The sequence below is a fragment of the Mitosporidium daphniae genome, assembly GCF_000760515.2.
Source record: "Mitosporidium daphniae strain UGP3 chromosome Unknown contig-50, whole genome shotgun sequence".
Taxonomy (NCBI): domain Eukaryota; kingdom Fungi; phylum Microsporidia; genus Mitosporidium; species Mitosporidium daphniae.
The window spans coordinates 1-17,841 of record NW_013546278.1 but is presented as its reverse complement, the minus strand read 5'-3'; the positions used below and the strand labels follow the sequence as shown (position 1 = coordinate 17,841).

At 41.5% G+C, this 17,841-nt stretch overlaps 12 protein-coding genes across 12 annotated transcripts; 8 read left to right on the top strand and 4 right to left on the bottom strand.

Moving 5' to 3' along the window:
* Positions 1–556: 556 nt before the first annotated feature.
* On the top strand, positions 557–2,256 carry DI09_50p120 (uncharacterized protein; the record flags this gene model as incomplete). Its single annotated transcript, XM_013381878.1, has 4 exons — positions 557–705; positions 750–844; positions 973–1,717; positions 1,785–2,256. 4 exons carry the CDS (start codon positions 557–559, stop codon positions 2,254–2,256), a joined length of 1,461 nt encoding a protein of 486 aa, XP_013237332.1.
* Positions 2,257–2,298: 42 nt separating this feature from the next.
* DI09_50p110 (uncharacterized protein) lies at positions 2,299–3,393 on the top strand (the record flags this gene model as incomplete). The annotated part of the gene is made up of 1 exon (XM_013381877.1): positions 2,299–3,393. One exon carries the CDS (start codon positions 2,299–2,301, stop codon positions 3,391–3,393), a length of 1,095 nt encoding a protein of 364 aa, XP_013237331.1.
* An 11-nt stretch (positions 3,394–3,404) lies between these two features.
* On the bottom strand, positions 3,405–3,722 carry DI09_50p100 (uncharacterized protein; the record flags this gene model as incomplete). The annotated part of the gene is made up of 1 exon (XM_013381876.1): positions 3,405–3,722. The coding sequence occupies one exon, from the start codon at positions 3,720–3,722 to the stop codon at positions 3,405–3,407; it is 318 nt and encodes a 105-aa protein (XP_013237330.1).
* Positions 3,723–3,984: 262 nt separating this feature from the next.
* DI09_50p90 (bifunctional deaminase-reductase domain protein) lies at positions 3,985–4,563 on the top strand (the record flags this gene model as incomplete). Its single annotated transcript, XM_013381894.1, has 1 exon — positions 3,985–4,563. One exon carries the CDS (start codon positions 3,985–3,987, stop codon positions 4,561–4,563), a length of 579 nt encoding a protein of 192 aa, XP_013237348.1.
* A 277-nt stretch (positions 4,564–4,840) lies between these two features.
* Positions 4,841–5,262, top strand: DI09_50p80 (uncharacterized protein; the record flags this gene model as incomplete). The annotated part of the gene is made up of 2 exons (XM_013381893.1): positions 4,841–4,883; positions 4,907–5,262. The coding sequence occupies 2 exons, from the start codon at positions 4,841–4,843 to the stop codon at positions 5,260–5,262; spliced, it is 399 nt and encodes a 132-aa protein (XP_013237347.1).
* Positions 5,263–5,402: 140 nt separating this feature from the next.
* DI09_50p70 (uncharacterized protein) lies at positions 5,403–6,155 on the bottom strand (the record flags this gene model as incomplete). The annotated part of the gene is made up of 1 exon (XM_013381892.1): positions 5,403–6,155. The coding sequence occupies one exon, from the start codon at positions 6,153–6,155 to the stop codon at positions 5,403–5,405; it is 753 nt and encodes a 250-aa protein (XP_013237346.1).
* Positions 6,156–7,404: 1,249 nt separating this feature from the next.
* On the top strand, positions 7,405–7,940 carry DI09_50p60 (uncharacterized protein; the record flags this gene model as incomplete). Its single annotated transcript, XM_013381891.1, has 2 exons — positions 7,405–7,665; positions 7,704–7,940. The coding sequence occupies 2 exons, from the start codon at positions 7,405–7,407 to the stop codon at positions 7,938–7,940; spliced, it is 498 nt and encodes a 165-aa protein (XP_013237345.1).
* Position 7,941: 1 nt separating this feature from the next.
* DI09_50p50 (uncharacterized protein) lies at positions 7,942–8,373 on the bottom strand (the record flags this gene model as incomplete). The annotated part of the gene is made up of 1 exon (XM_013381890.1): positions 7,942–8,373. One exon carries the CDS (start codon positions 8,371–8,373, stop codon positions 7,942–7,944), a length of 432 nt encoding a protein of 143 aa, XP_013237344.1.
* Positions 8,374–10,167: 1,794 nt separating this feature from the next.
* DI09_50p40 (uncharacterized protein) lies at positions 10,168–11,670 on the top strand (the record flags this gene model as incomplete). The annotated part of the gene is made up of 3 exons (XM_013381889.1): positions 10,168–10,545; positions 10,617–10,707; positions 11,240–11,670. The coding sequence occupies 3 exons, from the start codon at positions 10,168–10,170 to the stop codon at positions 11,668–11,670; spliced, it is 900 nt and encodes a 299-aa protein (XP_013237343.1).
* A 153-nt stretch (positions 11,671–11,823) lies between these two features.
* DI09_50p30 (molecular chaperone HtpG) lies at positions 11,824–13,971 on the bottom strand (the record flags this gene model as incomplete). Its single annotated transcript, XM_013381888.1, has 1 exon — positions 11,824–13,971. One exon carries the CDS (start codon positions 13,969–13,971, stop codon positions 11,824–11,826), a length of 2,148 nt encoding a protein of 715 aa, XP_013237342.1.
* A 433-nt stretch (positions 13,972–14,404) lies between these two features.
* DI09_50p20 (uncharacterized protein) lies at positions 14,405–15,097 on the top strand (the record flags this gene model as incomplete). Its single annotated transcript, XM_013381887.1, has 2 exons — positions 14,405–14,851; positions 14,894–15,097. The coding sequence occupies 2 exons, from the start codon at positions 14,405–14,407 to the stop codon at positions 15,095–15,097; spliced, it is 651 nt and encodes a 216-aa protein (XP_013237341.1).
* A 154-nt stretch (positions 15,098–15,251) lies between these two features.
* DI09_50p10 (uncharacterized protein) lies at positions 15,252–15,817 on the top strand (the record flags this gene model as incomplete). The annotated part of the gene is made up of 4 exons (XM_013381886.1): positions 15,252–15,398; positions 15,425–15,564; positions 15,595–15,672; positions 15,703–15,817. 4 exons carry the CDS (start codon positions 15,252–15,254, stop codon positions 15,815–15,817), a joined length of 480 nt encoding a protein of 159 aa, XP_013237340.1.
* Positions 15,818–17,841: the final 2,024 nt, after the last annotated feature.

The window sequence follows — 17,841 nt, the reverse complement described above, 5'->3', positions numbered from 1 at the left end:
GCCCAAGAATGCCGTGCAAGCATCATAAATGGGCTAGCCTGCTGCTTGAAAACTGGACCCAGCCATTGGCGTACTTATGTTTCCGATCCTCAGTACGTCATAATTGGTGTGCAATGAGTTGCTTTTGGCAAGTAGCCGGTTGTTTATTGTTCCTAAATGGGCCATAAATATGCTATTCAATCAGCCCCTGCACAAGGAGGCCAGGATCTACCTGAATTAAATATACAATATTTTCTATGTTCTCCGAGAAATTTTCGCTGGATCTGTGTGCACTGACGGAGCATTTCTACAAATTAACCATTGGATGGTACAAATCCGCACGAAGTTATCATGGCCTGTAGCATTCCTGCAATCCAGGCGCAGGGATTAAACGAGAGCAAATCTCTGGGAAGAGACATGTTTCTAAATAGAACTGGATTCTCGTCCATCAGCATAACTAAATCCATGAGCATCAGCACCAGCATACATTCGTTATCCTTTTCCAGAGATCGTTCAAGGGCATCGGCAGGAACCCCAAAGAACTCTTTCCAAAAAGAGCTTTTTATGCGCAGCAGCAATGGAAGGAGCTGTTGATCTCTTCTTCCACTGCGCTCCTTCCAGAAAAAGATCTCTGCAAGGGAGTACCCGATGGTTTGCCCGAGCTCGTGCAACCTTTAAAAATCAACGGCAAACAAAGGGTACTTTTCTTCGAGCTCCTGAACAGATGTGACATTTCGTTTCATTTGCTGGATAACACTGCTAAGCATTAGCTCGTACAGAGGAAGACTAAGAGGCTATTGGTTACTTGGGCATTATCAACCTCCGATCGCTTGCGACCAAGCGGCCAGAATGGGCTCGCTTGGCTGTAATTCATGTTTGGGATGAAAAAAATTATCAATTTTTTTGATTTTAAAGCGACAAAAAATTCACTCAACTTAATTAATGCAGCGCTGCTGGTGGTGGAAGGCATTTCGACCCGCATTATTTTGTCAGGCCTCTTTTTCTACCAGAACCGTGGTAGAAAAAATGCTCTGGAAGATTCCAACAGGAATTCCCATCACGCCGATTCCAAAATACCAGAAGGAAATTTCCGTCTGCTTTCTAGGAACATCTTCCGCCACACCGACCTCCACTCGCTCAACTTCATCTCTAGGTATCTATTTAGTTTAACCCTTTTGCATTTAGGAATCAAGCTTGGGTCGGACACCCTTTGGATTTTTGATTGTGGAGATGGGACCGTTCGCCAGCTCCTTTCCTCGCCGATTGCGTTGTTGAGGCCCTCTGTTATCTTTATTACGCATCTTCATGAGGACCATTTCCTTGGACTTCCTGCGCTTGTCAAATTGTGCCAAGGTTGTTGTTTTGTTTGTTTACTTTTAGAAAAGGTAACTGTGGTTGGCCCTCTTGGTATCTATGACCTGCTTTCGCCCTTTTTAAATGCTTATGACATGAAAAGACAAGTTTCTTTTGTTGAAATAGTCCCTGCAGAAAAAACGCCACCCAGTAACTTCAAATCTAATGCCATGCACAGATATGTTTGCCCTTCGAGCGTGGAAAGCTCGACGTATGTGGCTTATCAAGATCAAGATTTTGCAGTCATTGCGATGCCAATTAAACATTCCACCTTTTGCCTTGGGTATGTGATCTTCGAAAAGGCACACTCATTGGCATGTGTTCCCAGGAAAATTTCGATTCTTGGAGACACCTCGCATCCGTGGAGCATTCTTCAATTGGCTCGGTATGTGACGACCAACCTTGCTTGTTTCTTTTTTGTCTGCCAATTCGATTATTTATTAATTTTTCAGATACTCCGATGCCCTCATCCACGAATGTACGTTTCTCGGATGTGAAAGACTTCGAGCAGAGATGACAATGCACTCCACAACCTCCATGGCAGGGGCATTTGCAAAGGCAGTGGCCCCACGAGCCCTATACTTGAACCACTTTTCCAAGCGATATTTCCTTTACGAAATTGAAAATCTGCACAACAACGATCCACACACGGAATTACTTCTTGCTGAGGTTCGTGCCGCAATGGGGCTACCTCCTGTGATTACAGAAGATGACCCCGTTGTGCTTCCCGTGAAGGACCTCCAATCCTATAGAATCCCGTCGAGATCGGCCAAAGATTTCTTGAAATTTGTGACGGCCGATTCGATGCGTAATTGTACAGAAAACACAGCCCCAGAGCATCCGGTTTATCCCTTTGTACGGATGCCTCGAAAGGACCCATGCACGGCCGAGTCTTCAATGTTGCTAATGGACTTGAAAGATTAAATTCGTAAAACTTGGCATTAATTTGGATATTTTTTACTAAGCATGTCGTCTACCTCTAGCTTGATATATTCCAGCTCAAGCCTCTTCAATGACGAACCTAATGTCGCAAGTGATAATAAAAATGGCGCTCTTAAGGCCGAGTCATTGACTTTGGATTTCAATTCCACATTTGACAATAATTTTGCCTCCATATTGGCCGATGATATCGGCAGCATATCGCCCTTACCTACGTCTAATGGTGAAGATAAAATGGGCTCGAAAGACCTTCGCCCAAGTGTTCTTGAGTATGTTGATTTTCTATACTCAAAACTTGAAAAGAGGAGTCCTGGGTTTGCAGAGCGAGGATGCCAGGATTGGCTTCCCTACATGCAAGCAGATCATCACCGCACGACTTGTAACGATCTGGTCACCCAATGGATTATCGATCTTGGCACAGTTTCTTCTGATGTTCTTATGACTCGAGAATCAAGCGCTCTCTTTGTCAAAAGCATTGATTATATTTCGACAAAGGTCACTGCCATCCTTCTACAAATATATAGAGACGCTCCCGGTTCGTTCTGGAAGCCATTTGACAAGAAACTGGCTTTTGACGTGCGGAGCATGTTTTCTTTCTTGTATTTATTTTGTTTCACTTGTTTGTTTGGCGCACTTGAATGTACATTGACCACGCGAAAGTTTTATTTTTTATTTCTTCAATCTCTTGCTGAGTATCTAATTTCGGACGGTGCTCTCCTTCGGTTGGAAAAGGATTTTTTCTACCTTTTTGAAGGCATTTTGGAGCAGCGGCAAGTTAGGCTTAAGAGCCTTATTTCACAATCGCTGTTGGGGTCTACTAATCACAAAGGCGGAAATCTGCAGCTTCTAAATGAATATTATACAGTTGCCATTGAAGGCTCGCTTTCGTCCATCTCGTCTCTCAATGCATCGCTTTATCGGATTGAGTCCTGGAGACCAAGCCCTGCGGACCTTATGACATTGGTTGAATCGCTCTCGCATCGTCCGTTTTCAAATCTTAAAGCGAAAAGGCGATGGCCATCCTGGATTCGACTAATTTCGGTGCCAATGGTTACTGCTGCCCTTGTTGTTTTCACCAGGCTGCTCAAAAACGGCTTATTAGGAAGGCGAGTCATGTTGTAGTTGCAGTTATTTTATTTTATCAGTTTCCAAGATAAAGGTGGTGCATTTGGACCCTTACAAGACGAAAGCTCTTTAACAACATCAGAATAGTCTACTCTTTCAGGCAGAGTTCTCCACCAGCTCTTCTCACTATATAAACAATCTAAAAACTTTTTCCTAAAATCTATAGAAACTTGAGGGACTGCAGGCATCGCGGCGAGTGCTACTCTTCTAGCTTTATCTTCGCGGCTTTTTCGATAAATATTGGCACTTCCTTCTATTCTCCGTTCAGGCTTTACATAGATGTGCCGAATGGATAAAACAGAAAATTTATCAAGAACAAATTTCATTAAAAAATTGCAAATAAATTCATTTCATTAAATTGCACATCGATCCACTTTTGTAAACCAAAGCTTGGAGCTAAAATTCTTGATTATGTGAAGACTCCGGTTCACCAAAGTAAAAACAGGCATTCAATAAAGTTCTAATAGTCGCAAGGGACATCAATAAGCGGACACAAGCCCAAGCTACTGTACTGTTTGCTTTTTACGGAGACAACTAAACATGTGTACATTTAGGTCAGCATATAAAAGCAGATTTTATTTGAAATTGATGGTAAGAAGAGTGACGATTTATACTGCTTGCACGGCTGACGGCTTGATTTCTGGAACCAACCACGAATTGGATTGGCTATTTACGGAAAAATATCGCGGCAGTGATTTGGGATTTTCGGAATTCCTTAATGGGATTGATGTTACAATTATGGGTCGAAACACATACGAATTTTCAAAGGCATATGGTCCGGTATTTCCAGGGAAGAAAAACTACGTGTTTAGTAGGACGCTCGAGCAGTTAAACGATGACAGTGTACAGCTAGTACATGAAAATCCGATCGACTTTGTCAAGAAAACGAAGCTGGAGCCTGGAAAAAATATTTGGATAGTTGGCGGGTCTTGCCTTAATAGCGAATTGCTAGATGCTGGTCTTGTTGATGACTTGATTTTGACAATCCATCCTGTTTTTCTTGGTAGCGGGATTGCATTGTGTAACGGACTTGCCTCAAAACACGAATTATCTCTACTCTCATGCAATACGTTCACCAATGGCCTCGTCCAACTTTTCTATCAGGTTAAAAATGAGCTTCATTTTCAAAAGGCAAAAGGCAATTCAATACGTGCAACACCAGTTTAAAGCGGCTGCATTGGCCAGCCGGCAATGTCGGATTTTCCGCCATGCACCACAGTAACCGCAACTTTTTCAGCCATAAAGTTTAAAATTTCTAAATTTTTTTAATCAAATGCCCAAATACTACTGTGACTATTGTGACATATACCTGACCCATGATGCCATTCGAGTGCGGCGAGACCATAATTCTGGGTGGAAACATTGCTCAAATGTGAAAACATACTTTATGGGTACCATATTTTTCTGATCTATAACGTCTGTAGAGCATGCAAGCAAACTACAAATGCAGCTTGATACCATTTATAGGGCATATGCAGATGCTGAAGGTAATGCTTCATGTTTTATGTAGAAATCCCGCCTTCCCCGCCCACAATGCTGCCACCGGGCCAAACTGCTTGGGGTGCCGGGCTGATTTCCTCCTCATCTCTGAGACCTGCCGTCGCAGTTGGAAACCCAGATGACTTGAGTGGCATGGTGCCCATCGTCCCAGCAGGGGCGCCCATGCAAATGCCCCCGCCTCCCCCCACACCAGTATTCCATCCCGGCTTGATGATGATGGGTATGCCACCGCCACCGCCTCCACCAATGTTCATGAACCTTCGCCAAAATTTCTCTCTCCCACCACCACCACCACCAGCCATGATGTTACAAAACCCACATGGTATGTCTAATGCAGCCTTTCATAATGCTATTCCAAAGCAATAAGAGTTGCAAATCTTATTTTTCTACTTATTTTGTATTAAACTTCATCGCGTCTTTAAGGAAATTCTTGATCGAGAAGTTAAAAGCGCTACATATACTTTTTGGAGCTTGTATTTGGCGTTAAAAATGGTACTTTTCCGGATTCAGCTGATATAGTAATCCCTTAATTTAAGTGAAACAATAGAAGATACCTTTTTGCTAACCTTGACAATGTCATTTGATCGAATCAACAAATTCAAATACTGCATCACACGGTGCTTTTCAACGCCAGATCCAGTCAAGATGTCATTTATATATCTACAATAAAAACTCATCCCATACTCTCCAGTCGGTGATTTGATCAAAAATCGGATTATCGATTCTGCTTCGGCTAAGAACCCAGGGGTACGCATATGAAGCGGAAGAGAGAGACATACTTTTTTGATGGCGGCAGAGGCGGCTTGGTCTTTTCTCAATTGCTGCGCCGGGAAAGAGGCCGAAGTTGCAGCACAATTGGACGATGAATACGGTGTTGAGGTCTGGATTTTGGAAGAAAAAGTAACATTTAGTTTTTTCGACTTTCCTGCTGCCTTTTCAGTTGCCACAATAGGAGGCTGGGCAGTGGCTTCGTTTTCTGTAAATGTTGCATCGCAAAGAACTGGTGGGGGTTTCAGAGAAACTTCATTTCTATCTTCGATGGATGCAGTGCTTTTGGGAGCTTGTAGTTTGGGCTGCGCATATTCGATTTTGACTCCGGTAGAAGTTAGCTGCAATGAAAGAAGGAACGATGCAAAAACGCGATTAAACTCACTGAGCTGCTTGTTTAATTTTGAAAGCTCTTGAATTTGTGAGTGGAACTGAAGCATGCGAGATGAAAGATGGCTGAGCGTCAAAAATGATCTGTCCTGAGAAGACATTACACTGGGCGGGGAGCGGAGGTTTCAATTTAAAATTCAAAACACACAATTTAAAGCCAAATTTTAATTACATGAGTACAATCGGATCTGGCGTAAGCACACGATAATGATCAACTGTAGTATGACCTTTCTGCAACTATATTTTCTCCAGAAGGTCGCATATTCCAAGTCGAGTATGCCCAAAAGGCAGTCGATGATGGGCCAACATGCATTGGAATCGTAGCGAAGGACGGCGTTGTTCTGGCAACAGAGAAAAGACCGACCACTAAATTAATTATCACCGAAAAGCAAAAGAGAATCTCCCATGTCGATCTCAATGCCGGAATTGTAGTGTTGAACTTTTTTTTAATATATTTACATTTATAGGTTGCCAGTGGCCATCTTCCGGATTGCCGTCAATTGGTCAATCGTGCAAGGGAAGAATGCAAGTCCTACAGGGCTCTCACTGATGAACCCATCCCACCAAGAGTAGCGTGAAACTCCTTATTCTGCTATAGGTGTTAAATCAGAGGATTGCATTGTTTTCCCAAGCCCACACCGTTTATTCTGGGGCCAGGCCATTTGGATCGGCCGCCTTACTGGGAGCCTATTCGCAAAAAATTGGCGACCCCCAGCCGTACCAGCTATTTTTAATTGAACCCTCCGGGCAATCTTATGGATATTTTGCATGTGCAATTGGAATGGGACGACAACATGCCCGTTCCGAACTTGAAAAGCTCGAACCAAAGTCGTTGAGCGCTCTAGAGGCTGTCAAACTGGTCTCGAAAATGTACGCCATAACATGTGTTGACCATATCTAGATTAATGGAGGCAGCACAAAAAGGCGACCATGAAAAACGAGTTGAGCTAGAAATATCTTGGATATGCGATGCCACCGAGGGGCGCCATGAGTACATCCCAGAGGATCTTTTAAAGGAGGTGCTCGAAGAAGCAAGGGCACATACTAGGAACCTTGATTGAAAATAAACAATTTCTAAATTTTAATTTTTAGCTCGTGTCCATGGGAAATACCAGGAAGCGTGGTGGGAAGCGGAAGATTCCAATCTTGGCACAAGATACGATGCCTATTTATGAAACGTCAAAATCGGAAGATCTTTCAGAGTTAGATGCAAGCATCTCCTCCGAATTTAGAGAATCTCTTCTGACGCAGGCCCCCAACACACTATTGAGTAGCGAGGGTGTCTTGTTGCCACTCTTAAAGAAAAGAGCCACTATTCCTTCGCAAAATGCAGAAGATCGCGCGCAACAAATGTCATCGAGTACGGCATCTGGACCTAACTCAACATCTGCTGACCAGGATGAGGATGACGAGGGATTTTTTAATGAGGATGTGTCTGCTCTTTTGGGATCAATTTATTCGGGTGGTGGCGATTCTCAAGAACGCATCAGAGCAAAAATAGACGCTGCAAAAGAGCGGCTGCGATTGGCATTTCCGCTGCTTACACCCCAGCAAAGAGAAAGATATGAAAAGTTTAGACAATCAGCCATCCCAAGGCCTGTCATGAAAAGGGTGCACATTCGATTAATTTACCCATTTAGTGGATGCAGTCCTTTTTGGGAACCTCCGTCAATCCCAATATGATCATGATTGCTGCTGGAATGTCCAAAGTGTTTGTTGGAGAATTGGTGGAGGCTGCCTCTGAAGTCTCTGCACAATGGGGGGAAAGCGACAATCCTCTATTACCTAGCCATGTCCTTGAAGCGTATAGAAGAATACTTTCTGATCCTGGAAATCTTGATCCCAAGTCATTTGTCAGATCAATAAGAAAAGGGCCAAACTTTTAGTTCATTCCCTTGGCAATCGGAAATGCGGCATTTTCTTACCATCAGAGTTATCAATTTCTAAACGCTTAAATTTTTGAACATCGAATGGTTTGCTTGATGACTTTAGAATAGTTAATAAACGAGTTGTAGAAATAGCTTGCGCTTCGTGTGGAAGTAGTACGCCAGAAACTTGGCTATCATTCGAAGAATACTTCCCCTTCATTTGTCTTCTACCTTGGTCTTGCATAGATAAAGAGAGCGCAACGAGGACCGATTCTTCTTCCTCTTCAATACACTTTGGAAACATACTCAAAAGAGACGATTGCCGCTGTTTGGCTTGATTATTGCTTTTAGTAATTTTTCCTGGACATTTCGAAGATTTTAGAACCGACTTTGCAGCTGCAAAATTCTTTCGTTCATCAATGAAAGATAAAACTTTTGCAAGCTCATCCATTTAGGCTAATTTGAAGACAAAACCATCTTGGCATGCGGTATTAAAAAATAATATACAAATTTATATAAAATACTTTTGTGCGAAGTATGCTTCCGTGGCGCAACTGGTTAGCGCGCACGGCTGTTAACCGTGAGGTTGGTGGTTCGAGCCCACCCGGGAGCGTAATTTTTTTATGCTAAATAAAATAAGCCTTTCCTTCACCGCTATTATTCTTACACTAGCGGTTCTTTTTTCGACAAATCCCTGCTATGAATCCTTTGTTGCGATAAAGCCCATAAAGGGGGCATCTACTTTTGCCTCACTTATGGAAAATTCTGTAGTATCGATTAACTTCCTCAATTTTTATATTTTTTCCATTGCCAATTTCAGTCAAACCTCTCAATCGCCCTTGGCTATTTTATTGCCTGAAAGATTTGCGCGTATGATCATCCCTGCATGCGCAAATTCTCGTTTATATTTGGGAATTTTTAATCACTGGTTTTTACTGCCCACTGCTTCGTCTTTTCAAAACTATTGGAACACCAGTCTTTGCTCTAACCGAGGTAGGAGCTATTGTCATCATTACTGACGTATTTTAGGTATTTTTGTTGGAAGCTCTAATTGCCTTTGCCTTCCAAGCTGGACATTAGAGTTTGATTGCTCAACCCCCTTAAAAGATTTCTATCCGATTAGCTCGTTGTCAGATTCAATTGGATCGATTGACTTACTTTTTATCCTGCACCTGTTTTCGATTGGTGTATTTGTTTTTACCAAGCTCCCGTTTTTTCAGGAGAATAGCTTGATCAACAGGTGCTGCTCCTCCAGATTCCCGTATTCCATTCTTAACTTGATCAGCTGGCCCTGGGTGCATCCATCCTTTTTACATTCGTTATATACGCTGTCAACATATTACACAGATGCCCCGGCGTGCAATAGCTTTTTCGTTGACAAGATCTCGTTCCTTACATACTTTGTTTTTTTCCATGTATTAGTCTATCTCTCATGCAGACTAGTATGTCAACTTTTTCGCAACCAAAATGTCACCTTTGAAGCGTTACCGCCATCAGGCGGGTCGCCCATGTTCTTGTCAATGAAGATAATTAACGTGCTACTTTCGGCACAATCCCTGACGTTCGATTTGCACGCATATTCCCATCTGCTGATCTTTGTTGTGCTCTCCCATTTAGCTACAGAATTTGTTCTTATCGGCTCTTTTCAAGAGATCGATTTGATCGCAAGGATTTCTTCAGTCATTATTAGCGTGCTGTTTTGTAGATACATATACTCCCCGATCCTATGGTAGGGTTAGGGTTAGGTTAGGGGTGGTTTATCAATAAACTTTTTTAAATTAAACCCCAATTGTGTTTGCCGATTTTTCGATGGGGCAGCCTGTTTGCGATGTTCAAATTATTTTGCCCCCTATCGGAAACGTATTGAGAAAGTTGCTCTTTTCTTGTAGTGAAGATTTTGCCATGCTCAACTCTGGCAGGGGAAATGAAGCGACATGTACAAAATGCCATAATTTAGGTTTTAATTCAATCCACCCATTGTTTAGGATATCTTCCCCTCAATGTGATCGAGCAATGCAACAGTTGCCAATCGCCATTTAAAATTTCTTTTTCTAGATTTACTATCACTTCCAAAATTGGGGTTGGCAGCCATTCTGTTGCTTTTTCTGCCATCGATTCTTATTGTGGCAAAGAGGTTGCGATCAAAATTTCTCATTTAAATTGTTTTGACATCGCCACTCGGGTACAAGCGTTCGCCATCTAACCTGATTAGGAATCCACCTTACTCCGCTGGCTTTCCTTAAAGATGACGCGTGCCCCACAACCAGGCCTGATCCAGCTTATCTGCTCCTGTTTCCTTCCTCCAGGATATATCTGCATGGTTCAAACGCTTTTGGCTCCAATTCCACCATTCATGCCAGAATACACGAAAGACTTGTACTTATTTGGCGATTTTAGTGCACATCTTGTACGCGGGTTGTCCTTTTTACATTCTTTTGGGATCATTCATGGCGATCTCAAGCCAGAAAACGTCATGATGGCGTGTAGTATTTCTGGCTCCTTTGCTACCAATATGCCAATAAGGCCATACATTATTGACCTTGGAAATTCTTTAACCATTAACGACCTCAAGTTTGTCGACAAGGACACCCCGATTCAGCCAATTTTATACAGAGCGCCCGAGGTTGGTTTGGCTTGGTTTTTTATGTGCTTTTTAGGTTATGACCAGTTTTTCTGAATTGACCCCATCAATAGATATGTGGTCCCTCGGGTGCATCTTGTTTGAGATTATCTGTGGAAAGCCCTTTCTATCGGAGCTCCAATATTCCGATTATTCGCGGTCAACGTATTGCAACACCATCAAAGACATATATGGCATGCATATAAAAGCATACCTCTCAAGGGTATTGCAAATCAAAGATTTTTTCCTGATTGACTTCTTATCAAAGCTGCTTCAAGTAAATCCAGAAAAGCGGATTTCGGCCAAACAAGCCCTGAGCCATTTGTTTTTTAAAAAATATTCGCCCTCCAATTATTTGTCGCCCACAAAAACAAGCACCAACCCTAGTGTAAATATCAACTTTTTGTACATTTAAAATCAATCAATCAACCTCGATACGTTCTATTGTTATTCAATCAATAGCTTATGGATGCGTTTATGTTCCCCTGTTCTTTAATTAGCAAGCAAATACAGGATTCTCTACCGCATGGGTTTTTTATCCGACCCCTTGCGCCCTCTGATTTTGATAAAGGTTTGGTCTGTTCGCTAATGGAAAAGGATTTCTGGAATGCCTGTCTCACCTGACCGTTGTGGGAAAATTAACCAGGGAGGAGTTTCTACGTATAGCTTTCACCGATCTAATGTTTTTATGTCGTAGAGAGATTTTATCAGAACAAATCAAATGCCAACCACTATTATGTTGTAGTTATTGAAGATACTACCTCATCGCTGCCCAAAATCGCGGCAGCTGGCACCGTTTTCATTGAGCACAAGTTCATCCACCAAAATGGATTGGTTGGTCACATTGAAGATATCGTTTCGTTGAAGGAGTATCGTGGAAATAATTTTGGCAAATGGTACCTGTCTGTGTTTGACCACTTAAATGCTAGGATTATTGAGCAGTTAAAACATATAGCCGATGCTGTGGGTTGTTACAAGGTCATCCTTGATTGTTCTGATAGCAATGTGCCATTTTATGAGAAATGTGGCTTTGAAAAAAAGGAGGTCCAAATGGTTGTTTATCTATCTCACAATGACAAGATCAAGCAAAATAAAGACCTTACTCCCCCCTATGTTAGCAAACTCTAAATAAAGGCTGGCAAATGTATCCGTCAGAAATAAAGCTTTTGGTACCACCCACCATCCGCATTCTTCCATCCATATCATGTGTGTTTGGAGGGGAAAGCCTAACAGGTCGATTATAAAATATTTATTAGAAAGAAAGAAAGAAACAGTAGGAGTTTAGTCTACTTCCTCCATCTTGGATTCAGCAGCGGCAACGGCGGATGCATTGGCAGATGTGGAAATATTATCTTCAACCACCGAAACATCATCCTCATTAATGTTAAGGCCAAATTTGATGATACGATGGATCCTGGTAGCATACGCCGATGGGTCTTCGATTGAAAATCCAGAGGAAAGAAGGGAGGTCTCGAAAAGTAAGAAAGTAAGATCCTTGATGGTCTTGTCATTCTTATCGGCCTCGAATTTCTCTTTCAAAGAGCGAACAATGGGGTGTCTCGGATTGAGCTCAAGGGTCTTTTTACTGGCCATATAGGTAGACATTGAAGATTCACGAAGAGCCTGGGCCTTCATTATGCGTTCCATGTTTGCAGACCAACCATATTGGCCAGATACAAGAACACATGGGGAATCGACAACACGATCGGAGACCACAACCTTTTCTACTTTATCCCCAAGAATTTCTTTGAGGGTGACGCAGAAGGACTCGTATTCCTTAACTTCCTGTTCTTTTTGTTTCTTTTCTTCTTCGGTTGTTTCTAATTCAAGGCCCTCTTTGGTGATGAGAACCAGCTTCTTGCTCTCAAAGTCTTTCAACTGTTGAGTGGCATACTCATCGATGGGATCAACCATGAAAAGAACCTCGAAATTCTTTTTCTTGAACACCTCGAGGAAGGGAGAATTCTCTACGGCTTTAAGAGACTCACCGGTGATGTAGTAAATATTCTTTTGTGATTCTGGCATGCGGGCAACGTAATCCTTCAAGGATGTCATTTCATCACGGGCATAGGTTGAATTGAATCTCAAAAGCTCGGCAAGCTTTTCGCGATTGGCAGAATCCTCGTGGATGCCAAGCTTGATGTTTTTGCCAAAGTTTTCGTAGAACTTTTTGTAATCCTCCTTGTTTTCGGAGATGGAGTTAAACATTTCCAAACATTTCTTTACAAGAGTCTTGCGAATAACTTTGAGAATCTTGTTCTGTTGAAGCATTTCACGGGAAATGTTGAGAGGAAGATCCTCAGAGTCAACAACTCCTTTTATGAAATTAAGCCACTCCGGGATCAAGTCTTCGCAGTCGTCGGTGATGAAAACACGGCGAACGTAAAGCTTGATGTTGTTGCGTTTCTTGCGCTGCTCGAAAAGATCAAACGGCGCGCGCTTGGGGACAAAGAGGATTGCTTTGAATTCAAGCTGTCCCTCTGCCGAAAAATGCTTCACAGAGAGATGATCTTCCCAGTCATTGGTCAAGGTTTTGTAGAAGGCAGCATATTCTTCAGGCTTGACGTCCTCGTGATTACGTGTCCAAATGGGCTTCACTTTGTTAAGCTGCTCAAATTCGGAAACGCTTTCTTTGATTTTCTTGACGGAAGGCTTTTTATTTTCTTCAGATTCTTCTTCTTCGTCGATTTCTTCGACCTTAGGCTTGTCAGAATCCTCAGAGGCCACAACGGTCTCCTCCTGCTCTTCTTGGGGGACTTCCTTCTCAACCTCCTTTGTAACAAAAAGCTGGATCGGATATTCAATGAATTCAGAATGCTTCTTAATGATGTCACGGATCTTGCGTTCTTCAAGATATTCAAGCTGGTCTTCTTTCATCTTCAAAATGATTGCGGTACCGCGTCCGAGTGATTCACCGGCGGCATCTGGATATACATTGAAGTGACCACCGGCAGCAGATTCCCAAACATACTGAATATCGTCGTTGTGCTTAGATATAACCCTGACGCTATCGGCCACAAGATAGGCAGAATAAAATCCGACACCAAATTGACCAATCATGCTAATATCAGCGCCCCCTTGAAGAGCCTCCATGAACGCCTTGGTTCCCGAGCGGGCGATTGTTCCGAGATTGCGGATAAGGTCTTCCTTGGTCATGCCGACACCGGAATCTCTGATGGTGAGGGTCTTGTTGGCCTTGTCAGGGATTATTTGGATAAAAAGGTCCTTATTGGTATTCAATTTACTTGGATCGGTCAGAGATTCGTATCTAATCTTATCCAAAGCATCGGAAGAATTGGAGACCAACTCTCTCAAAAAGATTTCCTTATTGGAGTAGAAAGTGTTGATAATAAGACTCATAAGCTGACTGATTTCAGCTTGAAACTGGAAAGTTTCTTCGCCAGGGTGAGAATTGTCTGATGCCATCATTTTGGTGAAAAACCACGCTACTAACTTTATATTTAAGCGAGTCGATTCTTCTAGAGCTTTCCATTAAATTCTACGGCGATCGTACTTGCGAATTGCACAGACGTTAATTGGCGTAAAACGACCAATTAACTTCTGAATAACTTGAATTGAAATTAAGGTAAAATTTACACCATTTTAATGCTTCCCTTGAGCTTGCTTCAGGAGACCATAACTAGGATGCTTGTAAATAGCCAGTTGTTTCGCGCAACGTCCTTGAAGATACACCAATCTGTAACAGAAAACATTTCTACATTTGCATCTGTTCCACATAACCACAATTCCATTGTTCGCATACTCGACATCATTATTAAGCAATTCAAAGGCGGGACTCGGATTTAAGCCTCATGTTGTTATTGTAAAAAATGTTGTAATAAATTTTTAATTCAAAATTTACATGATTACTCCGGTTTTTTGGTTGGATCAGTCAAATGACCGCGTTTTCATTACTCTCAAAGTCCCGTTGATCCGGGCGCAGGAGGTCGAATTTACCATTGATCCGCAACTATTTCATTGCTATGCTAAACCCTATTACTTGAGGCTTTCTCTCCCCGGCTCTGTTAAACAAGATGGCACTGAAACAGCAAAGCTTGATTTAGAGAGGGGTCTCTTATCCTTTTCCATTGCAAAAGCGATTCCTGGACAACAATTTCCAAATCTTGATCTTGTGGGAGAACTTTTGCGCAATCCCTCTGCATGTGTGCAACCATCGATCAATTCTCTCGTTTCAGAAGTAGACCAGTCTCCAGAAGTAATTTTGGAAGCGATCGACCCCAATGACGATCACAATAGATTTAATTTTCACGATGAGGAAACGGATTTTTTTGTTGAACAACAAGAGCCGGTGTCGTTGATCAATGTATAGTCTTAATGCTCACCAATTTAGTCTTATGGCTATGGCTTCAATTGCATGTATACCGATTTTTTCAAGGACTTTCCGAGGGGATCTACTTTGGAGCTTTTTGATTTGGAATCTCCAGAAAAAACATCCTTTGATGCCCGCAGAGCGCTTCAACAGCAGCAGGAAAGCACTTCTTTTAATGAAGATGCCTACATGTACTTATTTTCTTCATTTATCATGCATGCCTAGCTTCGATTTTATTGATGAGGAGCAAAATGTCTCATTGGCCCTCTCCTTCCCTCCTCCTACAAACGATGCGGATGTTGAGTTTTCTGAATTTGAAAGAAAGCAGTTGATTGCGCTTGGCCACAAATCGTGTATGAATGCCGATTAATCTATAGATATGCTCACAGACTTGAAGCCAATATATTATGGAGCACTTGACATTTTACTGGCCTATCTTTATAACAGACGCATCTTTCAAGGTGAATGGACTTGTGAATCTACTTGGCTTGTTTCTAAACTCGCAGCTTCCATTTCCTTCCTACAAGTACATTTACGCGTGTTTAGCATTAGGTTTTTAAGTCGCTGGTTTTGCTAACTTCTTCTTTTGTTAAAAGGTCACTATGTTTTCCCCTATTGAGGAATTACATACTATCCCATCAAATTATAACGGATGCATCTATCCTCCTTCAAAGAAACGGGAAAAGGGCCTTGTTGAAAATATTTTTGGAACTTAAAGACAGGTTCGATCACGATGAAGTCAGATATCCGATTTGTAAAATTTTTTTAAACGACTACTGCATATGGCTTCAAAACTCATCGTAAGCCCGCTTTAAACAGTTATTTATTAGGGATTCCATTTGGAGTGGTATCTCCGCCAGACTGAAGACCTCTGTTATTTCCAAAGATTCGCTTCCATGGCCAATTCTTGATTATGAAGTGCTTTCAAAAGAGAATGATATTTAATACTTTATGTCTATACCTTCTGCATTACGATAGTCAATAAATAGGGTTGAAGCACGTTATAGCTTTCTTCTAATCTGATTGCAACCCATACTTTTGTTTTTTAAATTCAAGGGTCAAATCATCAATTTATTTGCCGTTGGCGTTATGCTATTGTTAGTTTGCTTAATCCCCGAGTTTCACTGCCAAGTGCAAAGCGCCATAAAAGTGCCTTCTATGTTTGAAATGCCGAAGCTGTCCCCTGATCAGGGTGCGTGAATATTCTTTTCGCTCGAAAATGGCATCTTTTACGATTGAAGTTTCGTGTGGGCGTGGCGGTGATAGCCCAAAAACACAACCCCAGCTCTATTATCAAAAAACTTGTCCATCAAAATAAAACCTATCGCAGCTTTTAAGGTGGTTCAACTTTGCATTCAATGCAGGCAAGCTTTTATCGATGCCTTTGGTGATCTATAATATCAGTGAAATCCAATTTAGACAAAAGATCTTGTCGAAACAGTGATCTGATTGGAAAACTTGGGATTTAGAGATAGAATTGGGTTGAAGCCACACCTTTGGATTCTTTTTTTGGATTGCGTCTAATTAATGGATTAATATCATCGGCTTCTTGCGTTCGATATGGTTAGGTTAATTAATTGATTGGTAAAATGTGCTGAAATCAATGCTTTTGGAAATTCAAAATGGCCACAAAATGAGGTCGCAGATGTTTGTTTTGAAGTGAATAAAGCCTTTCATGCCGATGTCTGCTTGCAAGAAACTTGCTTGCTTACTTTCTCTACGCGTTTATATATGAAGAGCCTTTTATCAAACACTCTTAAGAGCCCGAGAACTGTTAAATGGAATCTCAACTGATAATCCGCTTACTGATCTTAAAGATTCATGCTGCCAGGTTAAGATCTTCGTTTTTTCAATTTTGCAAGATCAGAAAGATACACTTTCAACACGCAGTGAGAATGCCAAAAAATGTATCATCAAAAAAATATTTTTTCCAGATTTTATACCCCCTGATAACAAGGCTCATCTGGAAAAGGGGTTTCTTCTACTCATTTGAATCATTTAAAAAGGGACCATAGGGAGGCAAAGTTCTCTTGCCTTGGCAAAAACTTTCTCCACGGCTTTGAATATCTCTTGATCTCTCGTATATTCTGAAGACATAAAATTCATAACTTGGACAAGATTATACACTTGAACGATCAGACCAGACCTCTATTGATGAGCAGATTTGATTTTTTATAAACCCTCAAAAACATCGATGCGGTGCTCTTGATTAAAGATAGTTTCCGGGATGAGAAGACGCTTGACATCGTGTTTGAGTTGGCATATACGCTTTTTGTTAGAGCAGCCATAAAAACATCCAGAACCGGGATTCTTTGGCTTTACGATTCTATTCTCGTTCCATATGTTCTAGATCTTTTTATTGAAAAGTTGGCAACCTCCACAAAAACAGTACTTTGATAATAGACAAACGTTTATGGTCAAAACTTATATATTTAAGATCAGGTTATCGTGTGCGTTATGGGTCGTTCTTTAATCCTAGTTTCCGGGTTAAGCATCACCTAAGCCAAATCCAACGTGAAGCTGGCAAATGGATAATTGAGTATCATGGCCGGCAATTTTACTTGGTTGAATATGAAAAAATGCTTTGATGCCAAGTTTATGCAACGGCCGATCTGCTAGAATAATTCGATTTATTTGCTAACAATGCTTCGAACCTGCTAATAGAGCGCCAAATGGACTGCTTAATTATATGTACCGATGAAAAGAGAATTTGACCTTTCAAGCCAATTCTCATTTCAGACGCCTGAGCAGATAATTTTATTGAGCAATCGTTTTTTACTTCTTTTTCGGAATATTTGGATTTCTTGATGGACTTTTAAACATCATTATTTCATAAGTAAGGAGTCATTTGAGGCCCTTTAATTTTTGCAGCTAACCTTTTGAATTCATCTTTAGTGCAACACCCTACATTTTTGAGATATTCGAGCAGTTTTTCAATAGTGGGTCTTACTTCAGGAGATCGATCAAGA